The 25,527-nt window shown below is 43.2% G+C and overlaps 1 protein-coding gene across 1 annotated transcript; it reads left to right on the top strand.

Moving 5' to 3' along the window:
- The first annotated feature begins 1,493 nt into the window (after window positions 1–1,493).
- On the top strand, window positions 1,494–24,868 carry abcg1 (ATP-binding cassette, sub-family G (WHITE), member 1). Its single transcript, XM_030744052.1, has 15 exons — window positions 1,494–1,605; window positions 6,413–6,659; window positions 13,315–13,432; window positions 13,865–13,997; window positions 14,079–14,129; window positions 14,217–14,362; window positions 17,363–17,486; window positions 20,411–20,525; window positions 20,600–20,745; window positions 20,930–21,031; window positions 21,689–21,857; window positions 22,721–22,821; window positions 23,711–23,869; window positions 23,957–24,075; window positions 24,210–24,868. Exons 1-15 carry the CDS (start codon window positions 1,543–1,545, stop codon window positions 24,436–24,438), a joined length of 2,022 nt encoding a protein of 673 aa, XP_030599912.1. The 5' UTR covers window positions 1,494–1,542; the 3' UTR covers window positions 24,439–24,868.
- Window positions 24,869–25,527: the final 659 nt, after the last annotated feature.

The raw sequence follows: 25,527 nt of genomic DNA, 5'->3' as shown, positions 1-25,527 counted from the left end.
CTCATACCTTAATCTGTGAGTTCCTTACTGTTAATCAGTGGAAGGACTAATTGCAAAGCACTGGGAGGAATGCATGGTTATTGATAAGAATGATTTACATTAAAAAAAATAGCATCTGTTTTGTTTCCTTTAGTTGTAGATTCACCCATTTAAATGTGACTAACCTGAATCAGTTTATCAAATGAAACTTGAATAGATCAGATTTTTGGTGGAGATGTGTCAGAAAATAAAGCTCTCCCAGGTGATTCTGCAGCCACAAACCTGTTCGCTGAGTGTGCCTTTGGACGCTTACGCTGAAGCATCATCCAACAATGCTTTCATTTCAGTCTTCTCTGTGATGTGAGACCAACCAAACCTAAAAAACAAAGCTCCTTAAAAGGGTTCATGACCTCCATCTGATCTATCCAAACACCATCTGCATGTGAACGTAGCTGAGAGTGGGTCTGACTTTAAAATCCAACTTTGGCTTCAACAACAACAAACTTTTGTTAACAAAATTGTTCCAAAAAGAACAGCTGTCATCTCCGGGTGCTTTCTGACTGAAAGACCGCCTGGTACTAAGAGGTGTTTAAGATGAGGCCTGATCATCCAGTTTGATGAGAAGGCTATAAATTAGCTGAGACTCCCCCCCAAAAACCTGAGGCTGAGGCTGCAGTCCAGGATCAATGCTGAAGTCTTTCAAATGTGGAGACAAAATTAGTGTGTTTGTGCGTCTATATTTGAAAGTTTTTGTTCTTGATTTTTGTTTTTGACTGCAGGAAGGTCAAACTGACAACACAGAAACTTCCAGAGCTTCTTTGCTTCATTTTTAACACAAGTTTTAAACTTTAAACCCAAAACACAGTGTCAGGTTAAAGTAGATCATTTCTGTAATTCTTCTGTGTAACGCTGTATAAATGAAATTGAACTGAACCGAATCTACAAGCTCTGGGGCTTGTTGAAGACTTCATTTCACCATCGTTTCTACCTCGAGTAAGATCCTATACACGGTTTAGCCCGTGAGCCAGTCAGAGCCCCGGTGTGGACTAGCAGAGAGGAGCTTCCGAGTACTTTCAGATTTCTAAAGTCAAGCATGGATTGTTTGATGCCAAGATGATTAAAAAATGGGCGTCTCACTGACTTCAAAAACCTCAAAAACTTTCATGTCACTTGGCAAAACTTTTCACGGTTTACAGATAAAAAAGAGATAATGCTGGCACATCATGTTACCAGTTTTTAAATGATAAACACCAGAGAGAACACAATCTGGATTAAATTAAATACAACAGTGCATAAAAACCACACTAGCTTTGGTGCTTTAAATGCACATCTGATTTAATTCAATGACACAGGCAAAAATATTAATCCACCAATCAGTGACTTCAGCAGGTGTGCTTTGTTTCCTTCTCTTGCTCAGAAAGAGGGGTGGGGTCACTGGGCAGGGGTGTGGTTAGTGCTTGGGGGTGGGGCCATGAGTCCTGCTGCTGCTGGCTGGCAGTGAGGCGCTGATCAGATGTGTGTGACGGAGGTGTGTGTGTGTCAGAGTGCTGCTGTCTCTTGGCCATGGCCTGTCTGATGGCCGCCTGGTCTGTCCACAACCCCACCGTCACCAACTCCATCATCATGGTGAGTACAAGGACTCATACTGGCACTCATGCTGGGACTCAGACTGGTCACATACTGGGTTCCAGCATTAAGATATGGTGTGAGACTTCTGAGTCTCCTGCTGGTTTTAAGTAATCAGATTTCTGTATAAATACACCCGTGTGTTGTGTTGTTAGCTGTACCACAGCAGAGCCAGCTCTGTGAGATACTGGGATGTTTTTTAAAGGAGTTCACAGTACTCCAGCTCCACCAGAGGAAAGATCTGTGCAGCAAGCAAAGCATTGAAGTCAGCTCCTCGGGGAAGAAGAGGAGAGTCGTCCTGCTCCTGAAGATATGAGCAGATCTTCATAGTTTGTGCTCATGATGCTAAAAATGCCCTGTGTTTTCAACATGAATCAGATGCTGCGTGTTTATCCTCAAATAATCCTCGTTTTCATGTTAACACACTGATGGGACACTGTGTTATGTAGTGCTGGGGTGGCAGGTGTTTAGTACCTTGGATGGGGATTTTATCTTTAATGCTGTGTCCACCTGTCCAGATGGAAATGTTTCTCAGTGTGGTCTCCAGTAAATGATGAGCACTGGAATGAAGTGACACAGCAGAAGTCAGTGGAAAATCACAGAACTGTTTTGGAAATAAATACCAAAACAGACGTGCTAAAAACTGGTTGAAACTTCAGTGACTGATTTTAATCATGCACAGACCGGCCTCCATAAACCTGCACTGGGGCAAAGACTGTATATAACAGATGGGAGTAGCCACACTGAGATCACATTTTAAACCCTCAACTTTAGCGTTTGACCACCACAGTTTTTTGTTTGTTTGTTTTGTTTTGACCCAGAAGTGACCATTTTTGTATGAGAGTGTCGAGTGCGAAGTTATCAGCTAATGTTCTCTATCTTCATCGGAACCTGCATCTACAGACTGTATGGGCGCATCACACAGACACAGATACCTGCTAATCAGTGCTCAGTAACAGCCAATCAAAATCCTTTCACTGTGCGTCACCATCCACCTGTCAGTCAAAGAGGCCACACGTCTAATAATGCAAACTTTAATCCAGGTGAGTTATGAAGCAACCCCCCCCCCCCCCCCCCCCACCCCCCCCATACAGCTGTTATGAAGGGGGAAATTAGCTACAGAGACCAAAGCAGTTTCTGTATCAGGCTGTTTGAAACATGTTTGTTTCTGCGGGAAAGTTTTAACATGGGGACTGACTCACTGTGGCGCCACTGCTGGACGTCAGAGGAACTGCAGTTGTGATCAGGACGTCCTTGTGGTCCATCATAATTTCTGCGAATGGCTGTGATGATATGACAACACAGTTTGGGGTTGGGGCAATCAAATTTCAGATTGGGTGGTGCCTCCTGTGCCCACGCCCCCTACTGGTTTTATGGTGGACATATGCTGAAGAGTTTAGATAGTTTAGAAGTGCTCACAGTGGTAGTTGTTACACTGAGTGGACCGATGATGGGAGGATAGAAGGTGAAGACTAGAGCCTTAGTCACACATACTGGTGAAGTACTTAACATATGTAAGTACATTTACTTAATACTTACTTTTTGAGTGTAAATTTGAAGCATTTTTGCTTCAGTCTTTTCATGCCTTCATCTATTATCATCTACTACCTTTACCTGATAGATTAACTTATTTTATGAAGACACTTGCCCAAACCATATAAAACTTGTAACAAAAGTTTGTCACAGTTTTAAAATGCTACTGTTTATGCACCTGAAATGCAAAATATGTTTTTCTAATTGTTCAGAGCAGCTGTGATAATATTTCTCACTACTTTAAGAATTTTTACAAATCAGTCAATCGATTAATGGAGAAAATTATCGTAATCAGCATATTATACTTACGTTTACCTCACATTTTCAGTGCAGCAATTTTCTTTGTACCAGTACTTCACTGGGTGTGCTTCGAGTACTTTTAACTGCCTTCACTGCTGCACATTGTACACAAAAACCCCCATGGAGAAATCAGCTCCAGTTTTCTCTTGAAAACGTGATAATCAGACCTTTGTTTAAGGAGATGTCTCAGGATGGAAAACTTTTCTATCTGCTGCAACTTTCTAAAGTTAGGAAAATATACTGATTATGTAGTTAAAAATATATTAGTGGGTGGATTTTCCATATGTTATGTGTGTTACAGTGCACACATACACTGCTTGAAATCCATAAAAAGTGTTACTTCCACACAGAAAAATGGTCAGAATGTAAGAAACTGATCGTAACCCTGTTTATGCAGCAGCAATTAGTCGACTGACATAAAATTGATTTTGTAATTTTTTTTAAGCAAAAAAAAATTATTTGGTCTCTACAGCTAATTCCCCCTTCATAACAGCTGCACGGGGAGGGGGGAGGGGGGGGGGGTTATAACTCACTTCTTTAAATTGGATTAAAGTTTGCATAATTAGGGGTGTGGCCTCTTTGACAGGTGGATGGCCACACAAGTGAAGGCTTCACCTCAGCAAACTGGAGTCCCTGAAGCAGACCTCTGGACCTGTTGGAGCCTTGTAGAGCATTTTTGCTGCACTTATAATAATACAATAGCATACAACAATACAACAACAATAGCATGGCTGCTGTGCGCTTCAGTGGACTAACAGACTACCCGAGAAGGCGGAGCTCCAGTTTGCTGAGTGAAATTTGAGGATTTATTAGGATGTTACTGATCAGCAGGTATCTGTGGCTGTGTGATGCTAGCTAGCTGATAACTTTGCACTCCATCATCTCTTTTAAATATGGTCACTTTCTGAAAACAAAAACCAGCATGGTGGCATCCACAACTCAAATACTGACGTTTTATCATACAGAGTGCAGAAACTATTGATGTCATGGAGGATACGCTGATCTTTTATATTCATTCTGTGAAGACACTAAAATGATTTCCTGGACTGAAACTTAGATATTGGTCCCAATGGTAAATAAATCAATGATGATGGTAACTATGGTGACCATGGTGCTGGTTTTGCTGAATCACAGCAGCAGTCTGCTCGCTGCTCTGCCGCTTAGCTTAAATCCTGTGCTCAGCCTGTTTTTCCGCTCTCCACTGACCAACAGTTACCTCCTGCTCGGAGAGGCAGATTAGCGCCTCATATGGGGATAGGTCACTCACACATCATCCATCCTTCAGGAACAACAGCAGACCAGCTGATGGGTAATCTGACAACATCCACGTCTGTGTCCAGGCCTGCAGACAGCCTCAGCCATCCTCAGGAAACCAACTCAGAGCGCTACTTTGATTTTCTCTAACGGATGCATGAATATGTAAAACCCACATGACAAAGACTTAGCTCTGCAGGGTTTCACTCTGACAGCAGAATCACAACCAGTGGGCTCCTCAGTCCTTATTTTAGAGGCAGGACAGAGGTTTAAAACAACATAACGTCACTTCACTCCCAGAAAATACCTTACTTTATGGTACTTTATTGTACCTTTAGGGGTATAGCGGCTTTTAATTGGGTGGTAACCTCTAAGGTACTGCTGCTGTACCCCTATGTTTGTATCTTATACAGAGACCAGTCCAGTGGAATTAAAAAAGGTTTGAATTTGGGTACCATGGTACTACTGGCTTATTTTTATTACTTTGTATATTTGGACCCAGATTTTCTTCATCTTGCTGACCACTCAAAGGTTTATTTATTTCACACCTGCACCTATGGCCAACTTACATTCATTAGTTAACCCCTCATGCATGTCTTTGGGCTGCTGGAGGAAACCCACCTGCCTTGGTGAATTTTATCTTTTCAGCTCCTCTTCAACCAAAAGATGCTTCAGGGTGGTTTATGTTGTAAATACTGCACAGTATTGTTGTCATATTTTTCCATTTGTCTTTGCAGCTCTCCAGAAAAAAGCGACTTTCTCTGCCCCTTGCTGTTCAGCCAGTTGCTTCAACATGAAATAAAAGCGATAAAATACACCGTCCGTCACAATCCACCAGAATAAACTGTTTATCTGGCTCATTGTTTAGTTCTTCTATTGTCTCATTGTGAATACAGCCTGAGATTAGGGCGTGGACTATAGAAATGTGTGAGAGGATCATGTAGATGAGAACCTGTGATAAATATTGTGAAAAGGATCAGCTTTGGTAAGGAATGTTACTGGGATCTGTTACCTTTTAACATCCACCAAGATGGTGGAACAACTTAGGGTTAGGTTTTATTTTAGTCACACACTAAACAAGCATAATTTTAGATACTAGAAGATGTTACTTTTCAAATTTGGCCTTATAGTTCTTCTGTTAAATGATTTCAAATGTATTAGCAAAATAGGTAAAAATTCTATACAAAGGGGTAGATGTGACCATAACCCAAGATAGGTTGCAAGTCACGTGTAGATGACAAGAACATAAGGATGAATGGAGTATCCAGTGCTGTGAAAGCTCGCTGGTAAACCTCTGTCAACACTGAGAAGTCTCCGAAAGTGTCTCATTGTTTGGTTGTTTGTAACCACCAGTTAAAATATGGGTTAGTAAAAAGCTACTTGGATGGTGGATGGACAGACAGAGGATGGCTGTAGATGGATGGACAGAGGATGGATGGAGATTTGGTGGATGTCAAGAGTTTAAAAGACTCTCATCATTGGTTAACTGAGCTGTTGTGTTCTCTGTGCTGTTCCAACATGGAATGATCAACGTTCATGTGTTTCCATTTAGGAGCCATCTTTTGGTGGATGGCCTGTTTTATTTGTTGTGCTGATGAAAACGTGAAGTTTTCTGAGGGACCTTTATTGTGTTAACAGAACTGAAGCAGGTCTTCTTGCACATATTCTCAGACTAACTGTGGTTGTTTTAAACACTCATTCCCTTTAATCTCACCTACAGAACACCAACGGGCCCCCGGACCTGATGTTGGATCCCCGGACGGTGTGTGTTTGTATGGATGAGGTGGTCAGCAAGCGGCCGACAGGCAGCCAGCAGACACCACTTCTGCAGGGACACCCGAAGAAGGTGGACAACAACTTGACGGAAGCCCAGAGGTTCTCCTCATTACCTCGTAGACCAGCGGTCAACATTGAGTTTAAGGATGTCTCCTACTTGGTCAGAGAGGGACCCTGGTGGAGGAAGAAAGGTACGGAACCATAATCGATGTGAATGTTTAGGTTTAGGATGTACTTAATAAAAGAGAAACACGCACATCCAAAAAGTTTAACCAGGGTGCTGGATCCAAGCAAAACTCAATGAAAAAGGAGGAGGTCCACACACCAAAAAGCTCCTTGAGAATTTTTAAGTAACGTTTATGGCTGGAATGCCCTTCTTCAGACTGAAGAAGGGCATTCCAGCCATAAACGTTACTTTATGGCTTCTTCAGACTGAAGAAGGGCATTCTAGCCCGAAATGTTACTTCTTTTAAATACTGATGGATTAAAAATTCTCAAGGAGCTTTTTGGTGTGCGGACCTCCTTTTTCATTAGGTTTAGGATGTAACCTTGAAGCCAACTGTAAATCTGAGTTTTTGGAGTCGACTGCAGAGGGTCACCTGAAGCTTGGACTTCTTGGATGGTCTGTTAGTACAATGAAGCGCCATATTATTGGTCAGATAATCTGATTACAAATGATCCAAAAGGCTCCAACAGCACAAACACGGGCCTGAGATCCAGTTCAGGGACTCCAATTAGCTGAGGTGAAGCCTAGCAGACAGTTAGCAGTTACAGCTGCCTGTGTCGCCATCCACCTGTCAGTCAAAGAGGCCACACCCCTAATAATACAAACTTTAAGCATTAATCCAATTTTAGAGAGTCTTGAGATTGAACAGTTTTTGTATTTTATGGCTTGGAATTTTCTCACTGGCACCCAGGAGTGAAAGTAAGCCGGTACGGTCTGGTACTGCACTGGTACGCAGTACCTGGAAGAGGGGGAGCACCTGTCTGCTGTAAAGCCGTCACTCATAACCAGTCACAGCTGCACTTTTGGTCAGAATAGATCTGCTAGCAATAAGCAGTCTAAAACACGACTTAATCAGTTAATAAATAGCTTTTTTTTTCTCATTTTAAATTGTTTCTGAACTGTTCGTGTTGTGCTGGAGCTTCAGTTCTCCAGCTTCTCTCCCCTCGAAGCTGGAGGCTTTCGTCAGCTGCCTTTAAAACGTTCACCGCTACGTTTAATGTCAGTCTCCTCGTTACAAAATACCCCAATTAAAAGCAAACAGATTAGCTAATTGTGTTTCATGTAATTTTGCTCAATTTCAACAACACAGCACAGCTCGAAAACACTGCTTATGACTGGAGATTTCATTTATGCTACACGAAAGGGCATTTACCTCAGTGGTTGCCAAAGGACATTGAGGTTTGAGAAAGTTTGGTGATTATTTCTTTTCATAAGTTTTGTATTGGTGGACAGAGCCAGATTGCGTGGAGTTGTGTTAAGTGTGCAAACATCTCAGTTCCTTAACAATTGAAGAAAAAAAAAAAAATATATATATATATATATATTGTACATCATTGTACATCCTGTATAATGACAATAAAGGCATTCTATTCTATTCTAAGGTTACCATCCTAAACCTAAATGTGTGTGAGACAGAGAGTTCATAGAGGTCATAGGGTCATCAGTGATGACTTACCCCTCACATGGTTAAATTCACCCATATATTGAATTTTTCAGATTCACTGTTAAAGTTCGGTTTTGCTTCATCAAGCAGCAGTTAGCTGTGTGTGAGTTTGGCTGCTGTGTGTTTGTGTGCATGGTGGATTATCAGGCTGTAATCTGTTAATCTCAGTCGGGGTCTCCGTCTGTAAATAGTTGCAGGTCAGATTAGAAGAAGCTCCGTAACTCGCTGCCTGAAAATAAAGAACAAACTAGAAGAAAACAAACAGTGATGTTGATGCTGCTCTCATCTGAGCTCAGGTGTGCCAGCAGGTCCATTTATCAGTGAATCCCTTCCCATGATGCACTGTGTTTCTTCTTCACTCACCTCTTTTCTCTCTGTTTGTACCCCACTCTGCATGTAATCATTAGTAATTATTAATCTCTGTCTCTCTTCCACAGTGTGTCTTTTGTCCTGTCTCTCTCCCCTCACCCCCAACCAACCATGGCAGATGACCCCCCCTCCCTGAGCCTGGTTCTGCTGGAGGTTTCTTCCTGTTAAAGGGAGTTTTTCCTTCCCACTGTGTTTCCTTCCCAAGTGCTTGCTCATAGGGGGCGTCATCTGATTGTTGGGTTGTTCTCTGTATTATTGTAGGATCTTTACCTTACAATATGAAATGCCTCGAGGCAACTTTTTGTTGTGAATTGCTGCTATATAACTAAAATTGAGTTGAATTATTTAATTAAAAACAACGGTTGAGCTACATCCGTACCCTCACCAATGGTCACGAGGGTAGTGACCAAAAGAATGAGATCACAGATACAAGAGGTGGAAATGAGCTTCCTCCAAAGGGTGGCTGGCCCCTCCCTTAGAGATAAGGTGAGGAGTGTAGTCATTTGGGAGAGGCTCAGAGTAGAGCCACTACTCCTCCACACTACAACGAGCCAGTTAAGGTGGTTTGGGCATCTGACTAGAATGCCTCCTGGGCGCCTCTTGGGAGAGTTTTTCTGCGCATGTCCTACCGGGAGGAGGCCCTGGGGCAGACCCAGGACACGCTGGAGAGATTATATCTCTTGGCTGGCCTGGGAATCCCTCTGTGTTCCCTGGATAAGCTGGAGGAGGTGGCTGGGGAGAGGGAAGTTTGGGTTTCTCTTCTTAGGCTGCTGCCCCTACCAAAATCTTGTATACCAAAGGATACCTAAAAAATGTACAGACAGCTTTGACCAAAGAGGAAATAGATGGTGTCTGTTAATCCAGTAGAAAGCTGCACAGAGAGAGGGATTGTGGGAATTCAACCAAAACTGAAAACACTACAAGATGCTTGTTGCCTGACAGCATGAACAGAATGTCATTAAAAAAAAAACAGGTTTCCCAGACTCTCTGCAGTCCTGATTCAGCATCTTGTAGAACCTCCTTTAGCATCAATAAGTTCCAGTGATGGTTTCCTGTGTAATTTTATCAGTCTCTTGTCACTGTAGAGGTGTCTTGGCCCACTCTTCTTTACAGTGTGGCTGAAGTTCATAATGCACCGCTCTCTGAAGGTCCAACCACAGCATTTCAGTCAGGCTGAGGTCTGGACGCTGACTGAGCCCTTGCAGCACCTTGGTTCTCTTCTTTTTCAGCCGTTCTGTTGGAGATTTGCTGCTGTGCTTGGGATCATTGCCAGGCTGGAAGACACAGTTTGGTTCAAGCTTTAACGGTGAGACAGATGGCCTCACATTTGACTCTAGAATACTTTGGTATACAGAGGAGTTCATGGGTGACTCAGTGACTGCAATGTGCCCAAATGCTCAGCCCTCCACCACTGTGCTGACATTTGGTCTGAGGTGTTTGTGTTGATGTGCTGAAATTGGTCTCCTCCAAAAGTGCTGCTGTGCATTACAGACAAACATCTCCACTTTGGTCTCATCTGTCCAAAGGACTTTGTTCCAGGAGTCTTGTGGTTTGTTCAGATGCAGCTTTGCAAACCTAAGCCATTTTGTCATGTTCTTTTTAGCGAGAAGAGGCTTTCTCCTGCAGTCCTTCCAAACAAGCCACACTTGCTCAGTCTTTTTCTAATTGTACTGTCAGGACCTTTAACCTCTAACGTGCTAACCGAGGCCTGTAGAGTCTGAGATGGAGCTCTTGGGGGTTTTTGCATGGTCTGAGTTTGAAGTGAATTTACTGGGATGTCCAGACCTGGGAAGATTGTGACATTGTGTTAAAACACAGCTGAATGCTCCACAACTGCAAACTGCCAAATGTCTGCTTTTATAGAGGAGCTCACACTGCTGATGATCAGTTAATCAGTATATTTGATTAGCTGCACCTGGCTGCTACAGTAGCAGCATCCATAAATAGTAACTGCTTCTATATATGGAAGCGGTAAGGGTGTTCTTAGTTTTTGATTGAACAGTAGGTCATCTGCTGATTGGTGTTGGGCAGGAAAGGGAACATCATGGTTCTGTAAAGCTCTGCCCTGCTGGGACCTTTGGCTGAGTTCCACATTAAACGTTAGCTGTTGTTTTCCTCCCTCTGATTTTCTCTCTGCTGTTTTGTGTCTGTAATCTGAGGCTATTGGAGTCTTTAACAGATCGGGTTTCCTCGGAGATAGCAGTTAAACTCTTTGTTCAGATTAGAAAAGCTGAGTTTCACTGAGAACATTTCACACCTGCTCAGGTATGATTACAGGCGGGAACACGACGCCACCTCAGGCCGCACGAAAACGCTGTGCTGACAGAAGGGCGATGTTTCTGTTGCTGTCTTCAACACTTTAACTGATGTTTTCCATCTTAATTTCACCAACATTTTGACACATAACTTTTTATTCAATCCGTAAAGTGTTCGGCCTCTTTGTGATTGATAGTTACCCACAATGCCTTTCAGCCCAGCAGAAGCTTTTACTGTGTGATTTCATTTGCTGAAAAGATGAAACAGAAAAGCACACATGAAGATGTGAGCAAAGATACTTTGAAGAATTTTTCCTACAGTCGATGTAACAGGACAAGTATCAGACACTGACACTGTGGGTTTTCCTCAAGTGCTTATCTGTCAGCTGACAGACTGAACTCTGAAGCTAATGAGGTTACAGCAGTTCATCTGAGTCATTACAAAATGAGCTGCTGCTCTTCATCAGAGACAAATGTCTCTCAGATTTTACCTGACAGGCGGCACTGAGGGGGAAGCCCTGCTGTGTTTCTCAGCAGCAGGTACAGACGGCTTTGGACCCACATTGTTATTCACAGCAGCTCCAGCTAATCAGCAGGAATCTGTGCAGAAATGACTGAAAGTTTCAAAGTTACAATAATTAACAATATGTTCTTTGTTCAGTGTTAACACTCAGAACAGATAAGAACTGGAAAAACACGCTGACAACCTGATCTCTCCTCAGAGCATCTAGCCAAACCTGGGCCGTTAATACAGTTAAACCTTAAATGAACCTTGATTTCATTTGCGTCTGTCTTAAAGAAGATTAAACAATTAAAATTTTTATTTGCATCTCAAAATAAATGTGAAATTTTAACACTTAAAAATACATATGAGGCTTGTAAGAGACATGCTTCTAATTTTTGACTCAAATCTTCTGGCCTTTGAGAACCTGCTTTAAAAATGAAGCTCTTTATTTCTGCTCCCATCACAGTGAAAGTAGAACTCGTGCCATCTGGACTGTTTCTACTGACTTTTAACTGGGTCTGTCCATCCATCCATTGACCTAACTGCTTTCCTAAGCTTTCCCAGCTGTCATGGGGTGAGAGGCGGGTACACCCTGAACAGGTCACAGACATTAAGTATGACGACACAAAACACCTGTTGAAGAGCTCCTCACTGACTTCCCAGTGATTTGAGAACATTTAAAAAGTCTTAATAATCACTTTTGATGGCTCCCTGGCAGCTGTGTCTCTGACCTGTTAGTTCATTGTGAGCTGAACTGGATGAGCTTACAGCTAGCATGTCACTTCAGGCACATTTCGGATGCCACGTTTCCACATTTGAAACAGTAAAATGACGGCATAAAGATCAGCTGTGCTGCTAAATCAGTGTCAGAGCGTCTTCCATGAAGCACATATAGTGCAGTGTGTATCGCTGCGGTGGAGGGTACTGTCGGTCAGAGAGATTAAATCTGATTCTCTCCGATTAAATCTGATAATCTCATTAAAGAGCGTCCAGCCTCCATCAGCAAATAAACACTGCAACCGTTACTGCAGGCCACCTTCATCGTCATCCTGCTCCTCCTCATCCTTTTTGGTTTCTGTGGTAACACCATTTCTATAATTAATAGAATGATTTTTTTTTCCCCCATTTGTTTGGTTGTTCAGTGTGTGCACACAAACAAATCAGACACATGACAGTGTGTTCACCTAAAACATCGTTTCACAGATGCATATTTGAGTGGCCACAAGCAGAGACTGGCCACCCTAAACGAGACTCCTGCATCTCACTGAAAGACTCAGAGAAATGTGAGCTGCTGGAGACCCTCAGAGCTGATTCTGTGGTGGAGATCACTGCATGGGCTCAGGAACATGTCTGAGAACCATCAGCAGCTCATCACTGCATCCACACAGGAAGCTCAGACAGAGGAACGAGATCCAGAAACACCTCCACCTCCTCTGAGCTCATTTCAGATGGGCTGAGGCTGAGTGGAAAACTGTGTATGCTCTGACCAATCAGAAGTTGAGGCTCTGTTTGGAGATCATGGATGCTGTGTCCTCTGGACTAAAGAGGAGAACCATCCAGCTTGTTCTCAACACAGTTCAAACAGCATCCCCACAACAGCAACATCTGCTGCCATCCAGACAGACTGTTCCAGAGGAGCTCTTTCTTATTCCAGCAGCTGATGAACAAACCACACCGAGCTCGTACTCCAGCTGCTGAACTGACCTGAATCCAGAGCATCACCCACTGAAAACATCTGGAGCTTCATGACACCAGAAATAACACAAAGCATTTGAGAAAAGCAGGACTCTCCATGTTCTGTTTGCATTTTTACACACTGTCACAACCTTTTTAAAAGTGTCTTGTACAGATAAAAAAAGAAAACAGTGCAGAGCCGTTAAAGTCTCAGGGTTCAGAGCAGCAGCTCGTGCTTGTGTGAATCTCAGCAGATTAATGAGAGAAAAAAACCTCCAAAGTGATGTGAAATCTGAGCCGTGTACTCGAGGACAAAGAGCTGCTCTCTGAGCGGCTGGGAACCTGCACACTAATTGTTTCTGTTCCGACTCAGGTTACAAAACTCTGCTCAAAGGGATCTCTGGGAAATTCACCAGCGGGGACCTGGTGGCCATCATGGGGCCCTCAGGAGCCGGGAAGTCCACCCTCATGAATATCCTGGCCGGGTACAGGTGGGTTCATCCATCAGGGTGGAGAATGTGTGAATGAATGTCAGTGGTTTCTGCCTGAGAGAGCTGAGAGTGACATGATGATTTTATTAACAAATAAACCTTCATGATGAAGTTATGTTGATGAACTAGTTTGAAAATGCTTTTACAAAACTTCTGAGCTGTAGATATTTGAAAAATGTTTTCTAATCACACTCAGTTTACACCTCACTTCTTCAAAAGACACCATAACAGATCCTCCGTCTCCATACTGAGAGTTTGCTTCTTTTACATATTTTCTCTCTGCTGTTGCAGTTCTTTCACTGTGTCAGAGTGTTAATAGAGTGCAGGAGATTTAGGCCATAAGATTCCACGTGCACCCGGTGAACAACATGATCCATGTTGCTCTCCGAGCTCTGGAGTGCATTCACAGCGTGCGTCTGTCTTCGTGTACAGGGAGACGGGGATGAAAGGTGAGATCCTGATCAATGGTCAGCCCAGAGACCTGCGCTCCTTCCGGAAGGTTTCCTGTTACATCATGCAGGACGACATGCTGCTGCCCCACCTCACCGTACAGGAGGCCATGATGGTATGCTCTCCTAAGCCTACTACAGTGTTCAGACTGCATCTGAGTGCTGAAGTGCAGACTTGAATCTTTTTGTTTGTGCAGGTTTCAGCCAATCTGAAGCTGCTGGAGAAGGTGGAGGCTCGCAGAGACATGGTGAGCTCTGATCCCTGATAGTTCCTGGTCTCTCCCTGATCTCAGAGTCTAAACAGCTGAGCTGAACTCACGTCTCTGTTTGTTCAGGTCCGGGACATCCTGATGGCTCTGGGTTTGCTAGACTGTGCTAAAACCAGGACTTCTCACCTGTCGGGGGGTCAAAGGAAGAGACTGGCCATTGCTCTGGAGCTCATCAACAATCCTCCGGTTATGTTTTTCGATGAACCCACGAGGCAAGAAAATTTATTCGATTTATTGAGTTTTTATTTTTTTGGTGACCCACAAAGTTAGACCAGTTTCCTCTGAGTTCAATTCGATTAAGTTTTACTTTTAAAGCACCAAATCATAACAACAGAAACCCATTATTCCTACTGTTCTCAGCAGGATGAGGTGGGCTATCCCACACGCCTTTAAAAAAGGGATACCATGATAACCCCGTGCAATTTATTCCTTTACATGCAAAGATATTATCCAAAATAATGCAGGCAAACATAAATCATAGACAATAATTACATTTTATGGTTTCTTGTTCAGAAGTGGGGAGAGAGTGGAGCAGGTGACCGACAGATTGATGGATGCTGTACCAGTCTGTTTTGGTGAAGTGAAAGCTGAGCGTGAAGGAGAAACTGTTGATTCACTATCTGATCTACAGCTCAGCTCTAGAGCAGATAGTGAGAAGTTTGGTCCTTTAGGAGGGGCTCAGAGTAGAGCTGCTGCTCCTCCACAGGTGAGGTGTTTGGGGCATGCCCAGCAAGGAGGAGACCCTGAGCAGACCCAGGACAAGCTGGATAGATTCTGTCTCTCTGCTGGTCGGAAAACATCTCAGTGTTCATCCAGATACAGTGGCTTACAAAAATATTCATACCCCTTGAACTTTTCCATATTTTGTCACATTACAACCACAAACATAAATATATTTCACTGGAATTTAATGTGAAAGTCCAACACAAAGTGGTTACAATTGTGAAGTGTAACAAAAATTATACATGATTCAAAACATTTTTACAAATAAAAAACTGGAAAGTGCAGTGTGCAAAAGTATTCAGCTTCCTTTTCTCTGAGTGCAACCAGCTGCATTCAGAAGTTGCCTGATGACTGCTAATGACTAAAAAGAGTCCACTTGTGTGTAATCTAATCTCAGTACAAATACAGCTGCTCCGTGAGGGCCTCAGAGGTTGGTTAAGAGAATATTGGGGAGTAAACAGCATCATGAAGTCCAAAGAACACAGCAGACAGGTCAGGAATAAGGTTGTGGAGAAGTTTAAAGCAGGCTTAGGCTATAAAAAGATTTCCCAAGCTTTGAACATCTCACGGAGCTCTGTTCAATCCATTATCCAGAAATGGAAAGAGTACGGCACAACTGTAAACCTACCAAGACAAGGCCGTCCACCTAAAGTTACAGGCCGAACAAGGAGAGCACTGATCAGAGATGCAGCCAAGAGGCCCACGGTGACTCTGGACCAAATGCAGAGATCCACAGCTCAGGTGGGGGAATCTGTCCACAGGACAACTATTAGTGGTGCACTGCACAAATGTGGTCTTTATGGAAGAGTGGCAAGAAGAAAGCCATTGTTAAAAGAAAACCATAAAAAGTCCCGTTTGCAGTTTGCCAGAAGCTGTTGGAGACACAGCAAACATGTGGAACAAGGTGTTTTGGTCAGAGGAGACCAAAATTGAACTTTTTGGCCAAAATGCAAAATGCTATGTGTGGCAGAGAATTAACACTGCACATCACTCTGAACACACCATCCCCACTGTCAAATATGGTGGTGGCAGCATCATGCTCTGGGGCTGCTTCTCTTCAGCAGGGACAGGGAAGTTGGTCAGAGTTGATGGGAAGATGGATGGAGCCAAATATAGGAAGAAAACCTGCTGGAGTCTGCAAAAGACTTGAGACTAAGGCGGAGGTTCACCTTCCAGCAGGACAATGACCTAAACATAAAGCCAGGGCTACAATGGAACGGTTTCAAACTAAACATATTCATGTGTTAGAACGGCCCAGTCAAAGTCCAGACCTAAACCCAATCGAGAATTTGTGGCAAGATCTGAAAACTGCTGTTCACAAACGCTCTCCATCTAATCTGACTGAGCTTGAGCTGTTTTGCAAAGAAGAATGGGCAAAAATTTCAGTCCCTAGATGTGCAAAGCTGGTGGAAACATACCCTAAAAGACTTGCAGCTGTAACTGCAGCAAAAGGTGGTTCCACAAAGGCTCAATACTTTTGCACACCACACTTTTCAGTTTTTTATTTGTAAAAAATGTTTTGACTCATGTATAATTTTCTTTCCACTTCACAATTGTATACCACTTTGTGTTGGTCTTTCACATTAAATTCCAGTGAAATATATTTATGTTTGTGGTTGTAATGTGACAAAATACCGAAAAGTTCAAGGGGTATGAATACTTTTGCAAGCCACTGTAAGTGGTGGAAGATGGAGGACATGAAAGGTCATGAATCCAGGCCAGATATCAGACCTCACCATTGCCACTGCAACCACAGTCATGGTGGTCTGTTCTTAGCCATTAATAAAACACACAGGGACCAAACATGACAACAAAGATAAGAACAACAATAACTGATAATAAACCAACAACTTAATATATTACAGTGTAAGAGACCACCCCACGTGGATCACTACCACACCTAACCCGACCTGATGTGTCGCTGCAGGTTTAAATCTTTGCATTAAGGCAACTTTTGAATCAGCACAGCAGTTGTAGGAACATTTAAACTCATTTTAGTGTCATTTTAAACTTTACACAACACGTGACATCATGCTGTTAAACACCTACAGAGTGCAGCACAGTTAATGGTCACTGTGGCTCAGGCAGTGAAGCTCACTGGAGCTGACTGTAGTTTGACTCCTGCTCCATCGCTCAGCTTTCTTTCTTCCTTCTCGGTTCCCCCAAATCTGAAATGAATGCAGCACCATCGAGCTCAGCCAGGCCAAAGCTGAGCAGTCAAACATTCAGCCTCTTTTATTTGAATGTTTCAGACTTTTGTTCAGCAGCTTTTGTTTGATCGGAACACGATCTATACTTTTCACAGAGTTTACATGTCAGATCGTCTGCTGGTTTAGTGTAAACAGCCATGTTTCTGTGTTGGACTGCTTTTTGCTCGCCAGTGTCCCAGAAAGGTCCCAGTGGGTTCTTGACTCCTGTCAGTATCAGTGGATCTTCTGTGTGTTGGTCAGTAAAACAAACCCACACCTCTGTCTGCGTTTCTGTCTCAGTGGTCTGGACAGCTCGTCGTGCTTCCAGGTGGTCTCTCTGCTCAAAGCTCTGGCTCGAGGAGGACGGACGGTCATCTGCACCATCCACCAACCAAGCGCCAAGCTGTTTGAACTCTTCGACAAGGTGATCCACCTCCACACACAAACCCAGCAGCCTCAGCCTCTCCACCAGTATGTCCTCTTACATTGACTCATTGCACCATCTGGTGGTGCAGATTGGTATTACATGAAAGTGTGGCTGTTAAAACTGTCTCAAAACAATGCATACGAGTCACAGCATTTCTTCACACTCTGATGATTTAATTCATTTTGAAAAGTTTTTAAGAACAAGCATTTACAATAAAAAGCTGTAAAGTTAGCACCCAACTGTTTCCCAGTAATTAAAGGGTTACATTTCCATCAGTGGGTTCATCTGCTAATCTGAAGGTCAGCAGTTCGAGCCCTGGCTGTCCCAATAAACATGTCAAAGTAACCGTGGGCAAGTTACTGAATCTCAGACCAACAGAGATGCATCCATCTGTATGTGACTGTGACAGGATAAGATCCTTCATAAGGGATACAACAAAACTTGAGTGATAAAAGTAGCGGCTTGTGGTGTAAAGGTGCATTGAAGTGGACATGAAACTCTACATGTATGACAGCTAATTTACAGCAGCGTGGTTGGTTGGTCGGTCGGTCGGTAGGTTGCCACAAACAGACTTGCATCAGCTTATGTTAACTAACTAGAGACAGAATCGATACCTCAGTGGAAAACAAGGAAAACAAAACTAAAAGCAGTCTGAGGGGGGTCACTTTGTGCTGACCCCTGGCTGCAGCACTGAGTTTATGTTAAAAACAAGGATATACTGTCCACTTTCACGCTGTGTGTCTGAAGCAGTGGGTGGGTCTTCATTGTTGGCTAGCTGCACTGATACAGGAGAATCCACCGGTTAGCTGTAATGATCGTGTCTGTAGAGCACTTTATTAGAGTACTGAGCAGCAGAAGAGGGAAGTAACAAAGCACAAATACTTTGTGACTTGAGTAGGATTTTCAGGTATCTGTACTCTACAAATATCTTTCTACTCCAGCAGCCTCATTACGTTAGGTTTAACTCATGTGAGCTCAGCTTTTATTCGATGTCACTGCGTCTTCAAATGTCAAACCGATCGGAGTTTAAACGGAGGAACAATAACACAGAAAAACATTCCTATTGGTGTGTCCATCACCGAGGCTTATTGCATACAAAGAGATGAAAGAGGCTAAAACACATCATTTATGCATCATTTATGCATCATTTATGCATCATTTATAGCGCTGTACTGTTAAAGTGAGCCAGCATCAAGATTTTTCAGTGGCAGCTAATTTCAAATGCAATGTTTCTAACAGCTCAACAAATATCAACAAACACACAAACTGTTGATGTGCAGTTTGCACACAGTGTGTCTGCGAGCTGAAGGTCCAGCTGCTGTTTTTCCCAGAATGAGAGAAGTTCTGATAACCTGGACATTTAAAGCTAACATGTAATGTCCTCATTTTTAAATCAGATATTGGATCTGTATATGTGCACATGGCAGTTGTGTTCATAGTCAGTTACAAGTTACATCAAGTGTAGCAGAGATGAGTTTGAATTAAGCTGATGCTGTTCAGATTCATTCACTCAGTTCCACCTTTGTACCAACTGCCAAGATCGCTCATGAAACACTGGCATCTTACTGAAATCAATTCTGTAAATCCACACAGAGCAGTAAACCTCAGAGTTGAACAGCTGAGTACATTTATTAGAATTTGAATTTAGTTTGGAAAAACATTTGTATTCTAATGTAATATTATTTTATTGTTACATTAATTTAGCACAAGGTTCATTTAGCTTTGCGCAAAAATACAAAAAAAATGCCCTCCAAGGAGTTACTTTTACATTCTTTGAGTACAGAGCCTGCACTTTTTCACTTTTACTTGAGTAAAGAAGTTGAATCAGTACTTCAACTTTTACTGGAGTATTTTTTTTAAAACAAGTATCAGTACTTCTACTTAAGTAAAGAATGTGTGTACTTTTGCCACCTCTGCTGAGCGGGGCAAGCAGCTAGCACAGTAGATGATCAGTGATCAGCACTATTTTATGCAATAAAAGTCTTTTTTTCCAAGCACATCCAACCAATTCACAAGAAATCACTACATGCCCATCACAGCACAAGCCTGACTGGGCTTCTCACTGAAGCATGATCAGGAATCCTGACAGTAATGAAGTAATCCACCCAGGGAGAAGATTTACAAAGTGACCCCCTCCGGCTGCTTTTTAGTTTTAGTTTCTTGTTTTCCTCTGAAGTATCAGTTCTGTCACTAGTTAGCTAACATAAGCTAATGTAAGTCTGTTAGTGGCAATCAACCAGCCGACCGACCGACTGACCCAGTGACCTCACGGCCTGTGCTGAGACAAGATGGCGCTACACATATTCTAAAAAGTTTAAATCCAGCTTCACAGACAGTTAATCTGTGACAGTTTTCAGAAAGCTCCATGCTGTAAATTAGCCTTCATACATCTAGTGTTTCATGTCCACTTTAAGTGACCAGGTAAAAAACTGAAATTGTAAAAAAGTGTTTTAATGTTTCTTTGCCAGACATAAACGACAATATCATCAAAGGTTGTATCGTCCAGTGGGATGAAATCAGTTTCCTCCTGGTGCTCAGAAGAGACGGAGGATTGTAGAGAGAACAACAGGAGGGATTTCTGAGCGACCTTTTGGGTTTTCAAACGGGACCTTTGTGTTTGTTCATCCCTGAACAGAAACTTCATGAATGTTTCGACAGTTTTTGATTCATGGAGGTCTTTAGGGACATTTCCTAGAACATGGAACTGGTTCTGTTCTGGTTCCCAAACCTAAATCTGAACCGTTCTGCATGCTTCCTCCAAAACAAAAAGATGTTCAGGACCCAAAAAGTTGGTGGGGAGCCACAAAATGGTAGGAAACGTTAACACACGTGACTGATCAGTCCAGAACTGAATGTGTTGCACTGAAGCAAACACAGAAGTGGTTTTAAAATCAGACCTTGTGTGTGTGTGTGTGTTTCAGCTGTACGTGCTGAGTCAGGGTCAGTGTATCTACAGGGGACAGGTGTCCAGTCTGGTTCCCTACCTGAGAGACCTCGGACTAAACTGCCCCACCTACCACAACCCCGCTGACTTCGGTAAGAGGTGCCCGGTGGAGCTCTTCCTGCTCTGCTGTCACCGTCTCATGCTGACTGACGTCTTCTCTGTGCAGTGATGGAGGTAGCGTCCGGAGAGTATGGGGACCAGATGATCAGGCTGGTGAGAGCCGTCCAGGAGAGGAAGTCTGAGAAGGACTATCAGACCGAGCTGAACGGAGACACGAGCCTCCACGCCTTCCTGTGGCAGCGCACAGAGGAGGTAAAAAACGAACACACCCTCTACTGTGACTGGTCCATGAGAGCCAGGTTTTCCTGTTTACCTGCTGTTTGTTTTCCTCCTTCAGTTTCTATATGATGACTAAAATCACAGCAGTAAATCAATTAATTGATTAATGGGTACTTTTGATAATTACATAAATCAAACCATTTCTCCTCCATCTCAGGAGAGCTCATCATCTGAAGGTTGTCACAGTTTCTCTGCCAGCTGCATGACTCAGTTCTCCATCCTGTTCAGAAGGACCTTCCTCAGCATCCTCAGAGACTCAGTGAGAAGACCCCGCTGGACCTTTAAGTCTTTATTTAGACACTGATGAGACAGTTTGATGGATCATAGCTGCAGAAGTTTTTCCATCGCTCAGAGCTGAACGGCATTCCTCTTTCACCGCTCAGAGTTTAAAATAATTAATTATCATTAATCTATCAGGAGAATTTTGGGGCATGTTTTACAGATAATTTATTGGGAATTTTACTCATAATTTCCTAAAACAGCTCCGATCTAACTGTAAGTTAAAGTGGGAAGTTCTGCACAGGAAGTTAGTTATATTGATATGGCTGATACAGTTATGAAGGAAATAAATACAATAGATGCAACATGTTTCAGACATTTTGTTTGACTGAAGGATTTTATGAATATTTCAGTTAAAATTTAGTAAAAATCCACAAACAGTTTCAGTCTCTGTCAGACGCGCGTTGTGATTGGTCTCAGAGAAAGTGACATCATTTCATTCATCATTTTATTTATTGGTTTTCATTAGTTTTTTCCCAACTTTAACTTAAAAAAAACTGTGATGAAAGTTTCCAGGATAGTACAGAGCCTGTAAAATAACATGTAATGTTTTCACTGTACAAGCTGTATTTTCAGTTTGGTAATATTACTGTGTAGCATTGTAGTATGTAGTAAGATGTTGTCATTGCTTGAGCAGGTGCTGACTCACCTGAGGATCTCGTCTCACATTGGGATCGGCGTTCTGATTGGTCTGCTGTACCTGGGAATCGGGAATGAAGCCAAGAAGGTTCTGAGTAACTCAGGGTTCCTCTTCTTCTCCATGTTGTTCCTCATGTTTGCTGCTCTGATGCCCACGGTGCTCACATGTGAGTCTGTATGAAGCTTTTATGCAAATTTACCTGCACACAGGTGTTATTTGTTTGGCTCAGAGCTGTAAATTAATTGGTATAAAAATGGACATTGCAGAGTTGAGCTGGAGAGCAGCTTTTGCTGATTTTATTTCAGGATGTGTGACATAAGCTCAGCTCTCAGATAAACTGTTGGAATAATCCTCCTTTAGCTCACACTGACCCTCAGTTCATCCTCTGTGTGAAACAAACTGTTTTAGCCTCACACCCGTAAAGACAACTTTGTTCTGATTGGCTACCTCTTGTAAACAGAAGGTCTGAACATCAGGCGCGTGAGGCTTCTGAGTCTGCGATAACCTCTCTGACATCATAGAGCTCCAGGAGTAAAGCACAGTGTGATAACTGAGTGTTTAGAGCTGTGGGCTTACAGGGATTACTGCACATACACTGAGCTCATTATCGAACCTTTGAGCATGTTTGATGGGACCCTCCAGCACGGGAACAGGAGCTTCCTGACGGGAAACGAGGAGAAGCAGAATCCAATCATTGTAAACACTGACTTCTGTCTCACAGCGGTGGCTTAGATGTACCTCCATCACTACCTCTGACTTCTGACTCATTACCGCTCCGGCTCACATACAAAAAAACCTTTATTGATATTCTCAGGGGCCAGTCCCATCCAAGCTGTAGTGGGAATTAAAATCCTTAAACTGAAACTCACAAGTATCAGGATTAATAAAGCTAAAATCAGGGTTGTGTGTGTGTTAAACATTAGCTTTAGGGTATTTTACCTCCAACAATCATTCTTGGATCTGCTGTAAGACAGTGTTGGAAGAAAGAAGAGTTTTGTTCATCTCTGCTGCTGTGTGTTTGTGCTTCAGTTCCTCTGGAGATGGGCGTTTTTCTGAGAGAACACCTGAACTACTGGTACAGTCTGAAAGCGTACTACCTGGCCAAGACGATGGCTGATGTCCCCTTCCAGGTAATAAGACAACTTTATAAAACAGAGTTGCCGCACATTTGTTCTTAAATGTGTGTTTTCTAAACAAGACATTTGAAGACGTGACTTCAGAACCAGTGTGTCTGTCCACTTACTTTTGAACTGTAGTAATCTGGACTCTGCTCTGGCTGGTGATACTTCCAGGTGATTTATTAGTGTGAGATCCTGAGTTTGCCCCTGTGCTGCTGTTATAGAGATTCAGGGAAATGATGAGTCACACAAACAGTGAAGTGACAGCAAAGATTTCCAAGGAAGCAGATTTTCACACTACACCACCTCCGTATCAACACCCATTGGTTCCTGGATTCTGCCTTTTGGTGCCTCAGTGTTAACTTTTTAGCCAGAAACCACATCATACTATCTCTCTCTCTCTCTCTCTCTCTCTCACACACACACACACACACACACACACACACACACACACACACACACACACACACACACACACACACACACACACACACACACACACACACACCAGTTACATCCAAATAAAATCTGAGAATTTCACTCAATAAACTGGAGCTCTTCCTTCTTGGATGGTCTGTTAGTCCAGTTAAGCCACAGCAGCCATATTATTGGTCAGATAGTTGCAGTAAAAAGGCTCCAACAGCACAAACAGGGTCCAGAGGTCCAGTTCAGGGAGTTAGCTGAGGTGAAGCCTAGCAGACAGCTAGCAGCTACAGCCACCTGTGTCTCCTCAGCTACAGAGACCAAAGCTGGTTTTGTGTCAGGCTGTGAAAATTTGAAATGAAATTCTGTTTTTCTGAATGACAGCTTCAGCTTCACTTAACCTTACAAACCAAAAACAGAAACCTGACACTATGAAACCCTCTGAACTGCAGCCTGTCTGCATTTCTGTGTTGTACAGGTAGTATTCCCGGTGGTGTACTGCAGTATTGTGTACTGGATGACAGCTCAGCCTCCAGACGCCGGCAGGTTCTTCCTCTTCCTGTCTCTGGGGATTCTGACCTCTCTGGTAGCTCAGAGTTTGGGTCTGCTGATCGGAGCTGCTTCCACCTCACTGCAGGTCTGTTCAGTTTCCTCCCTCACCTGCATGTCAGCTCACAGGTGTGTTTCTGTGTTGACATCACTCAGGTGTGTTTGTTTCCTGCAGGTGGCCACGTTTGTGGGTCCGGTCACAGCGATCCCGGTTCTGTTGTTCTCCGGGTTCTTCGTCAGTTTTGATACCATCCCCTGGTACCTGCAGTGGATGTCCTACATCTCCTACGTCAGGTGGGGTGGCCTGCTTGATGATGTACCTGCAACACTTTTACTTCACATGATAAACTGGAGAGGCTTGAGAGTGGGTACTGCTGCATGGAGGGTGGCAATAAGTTGAACTCTCTGAAAGTGTTTCTGTGTTTCAGGTACGGGTTCGAGGGCGTCATCTTGTCCATCTATGGTCTGGATCGAGAGGATCTTCAGTGTGATGAAGGTGAGATGTGTCACTTCCAGAAGTCTGAGGCCATCCTCAAGGAGCTGGACATGCTGGATGCCAAACTCTACCTGGACTTCATCATCCTCGCCATCTTCTTCTTTTCTCTGAGACTCATCGCTTATTTTGTCCTCCGGTACAAGATCAGCTCTGAGAGGTAGACCAGGACTAGGACCAGCAGGACGAGAAGGGGGCAGAGAGCGAGCTCCTGAAGGCCAAAGAGTAGCTGTCTAGTTTGTCTACCTGTGAACCCTGAATCTACTTTGGCTCGCTCTTAAAATAAAAAAGGCATGACGAAGAGACGGCCTGTAGACGTAGCTTTGGTCTGGTCTCATCGAGGTCCTGTAGGACCAGGAGCTGGTCTTCTGGATCCTGAACGTTTCACCGTGCCACATCGTGAACTGATATTTACTTTTCAGAATAAAAGCCTCTGCAGTTGCGGTGTTTTTAAAGAGTCTCAAGATGAGGCCATTTTTGCTTCTTTAGTTAATCACTGAGATCAAAGGTGAAAGCAGCATGAGCACATGTGGACTGACAGACTGCGTCTCAGACTGTTGATGAATAAAGACGCATCATTTCCTGAACAAACACTCGAGCTCCCGGTATGTTCTTAATTTTAAAGCGCCCTGTGAACCTCTGCAGATCCACCAAAGGAGATGATTGAGGAACATTTTTCAGGGCGATTTAGATTTCCAAAATCCAGGAAAAATTCAGCCACGTCGATTCAGGATGATCTTTTAGCCTCCCTCTGAATGTTGCAGCAGCTGGTCTTCAGCAGTGCATCTCTACATCTTTTCAACCTCTTAACATCCACCTGTGACCTGTAGACAGTGACCTGTTTAGGGCAGAGTTAGGTTCACATCTATGCCGAAATGCCAAGTGAAAAACAGAAGCCAAATGCATGGAAGAGACTTGATTTCAAAGTTAACATCTTCTAACTTCTGAACGTTTGCCTCTTTTGGCTAAAATGAGACCTGACCCTAATCCTACTCTGGCTGCTGGTGGAGGTTAACAGGCTAAAAATGATTAAAAATCAGACACATTTGCGGCCATAGGTCCTCGCAGCCAGAATAGAAAGCCTCTGGAAAGTAGGACGCCCCGAGTGGGAACTGTTTGGCAGTAAATCTACATGATTCAGATATAAATGTTTTTTTTTTCATTAATTATGAAGAAAAACAATCCCCGGAAACCTGTATGAGCACAAAATAGTGCTTCTGTTTACCTGTACAAAAATCATATTAAAGAAATGT

This window comes from Archocentrus centrarchus, chromosome 13 (assembly GCF_007364275.1).
Source record: "Archocentrus centrarchus isolate MPI-CPG fArcCen1 chromosome 13, fArcCen1, whole genome shotgun sequence".
NCBI classification, from domain to species: domain Eukaryota; kingdom Metazoa; phylum Chordata; class Actinopteri; order Cichliformes; family Cichlidae; genus Archocentrus; species Archocentrus centrarchus.
This window is presented reverse-complemented; position numbering and strand designations above follow the sequence as displayed.

Bases quoted from the DNA above. Each gene is read 5' to 3' on its own strand.
- abcg1 (XM_030744052.1), top strand. From the start codon at position 1,543: ATGGCCTGTCTGATGGCCGCCTGGTCTGTCCACAACCCCACCGTCACC. The intron at 6,660-13,314 runs GTACGGAACCAT...GTTCCGACTCAG, and splicing joins ACCCTGGTGGAGGAAGAAAG to GTTACAAAACTCTGCTCAAA. The intron at 23,870-23,956 runs GTCTGTTCAGTT...TGTTTCCTGCAG, and splicing joins CTGCTTCCACCTCACTGCAG to GTGGCCACGTTTGTGGGTCC.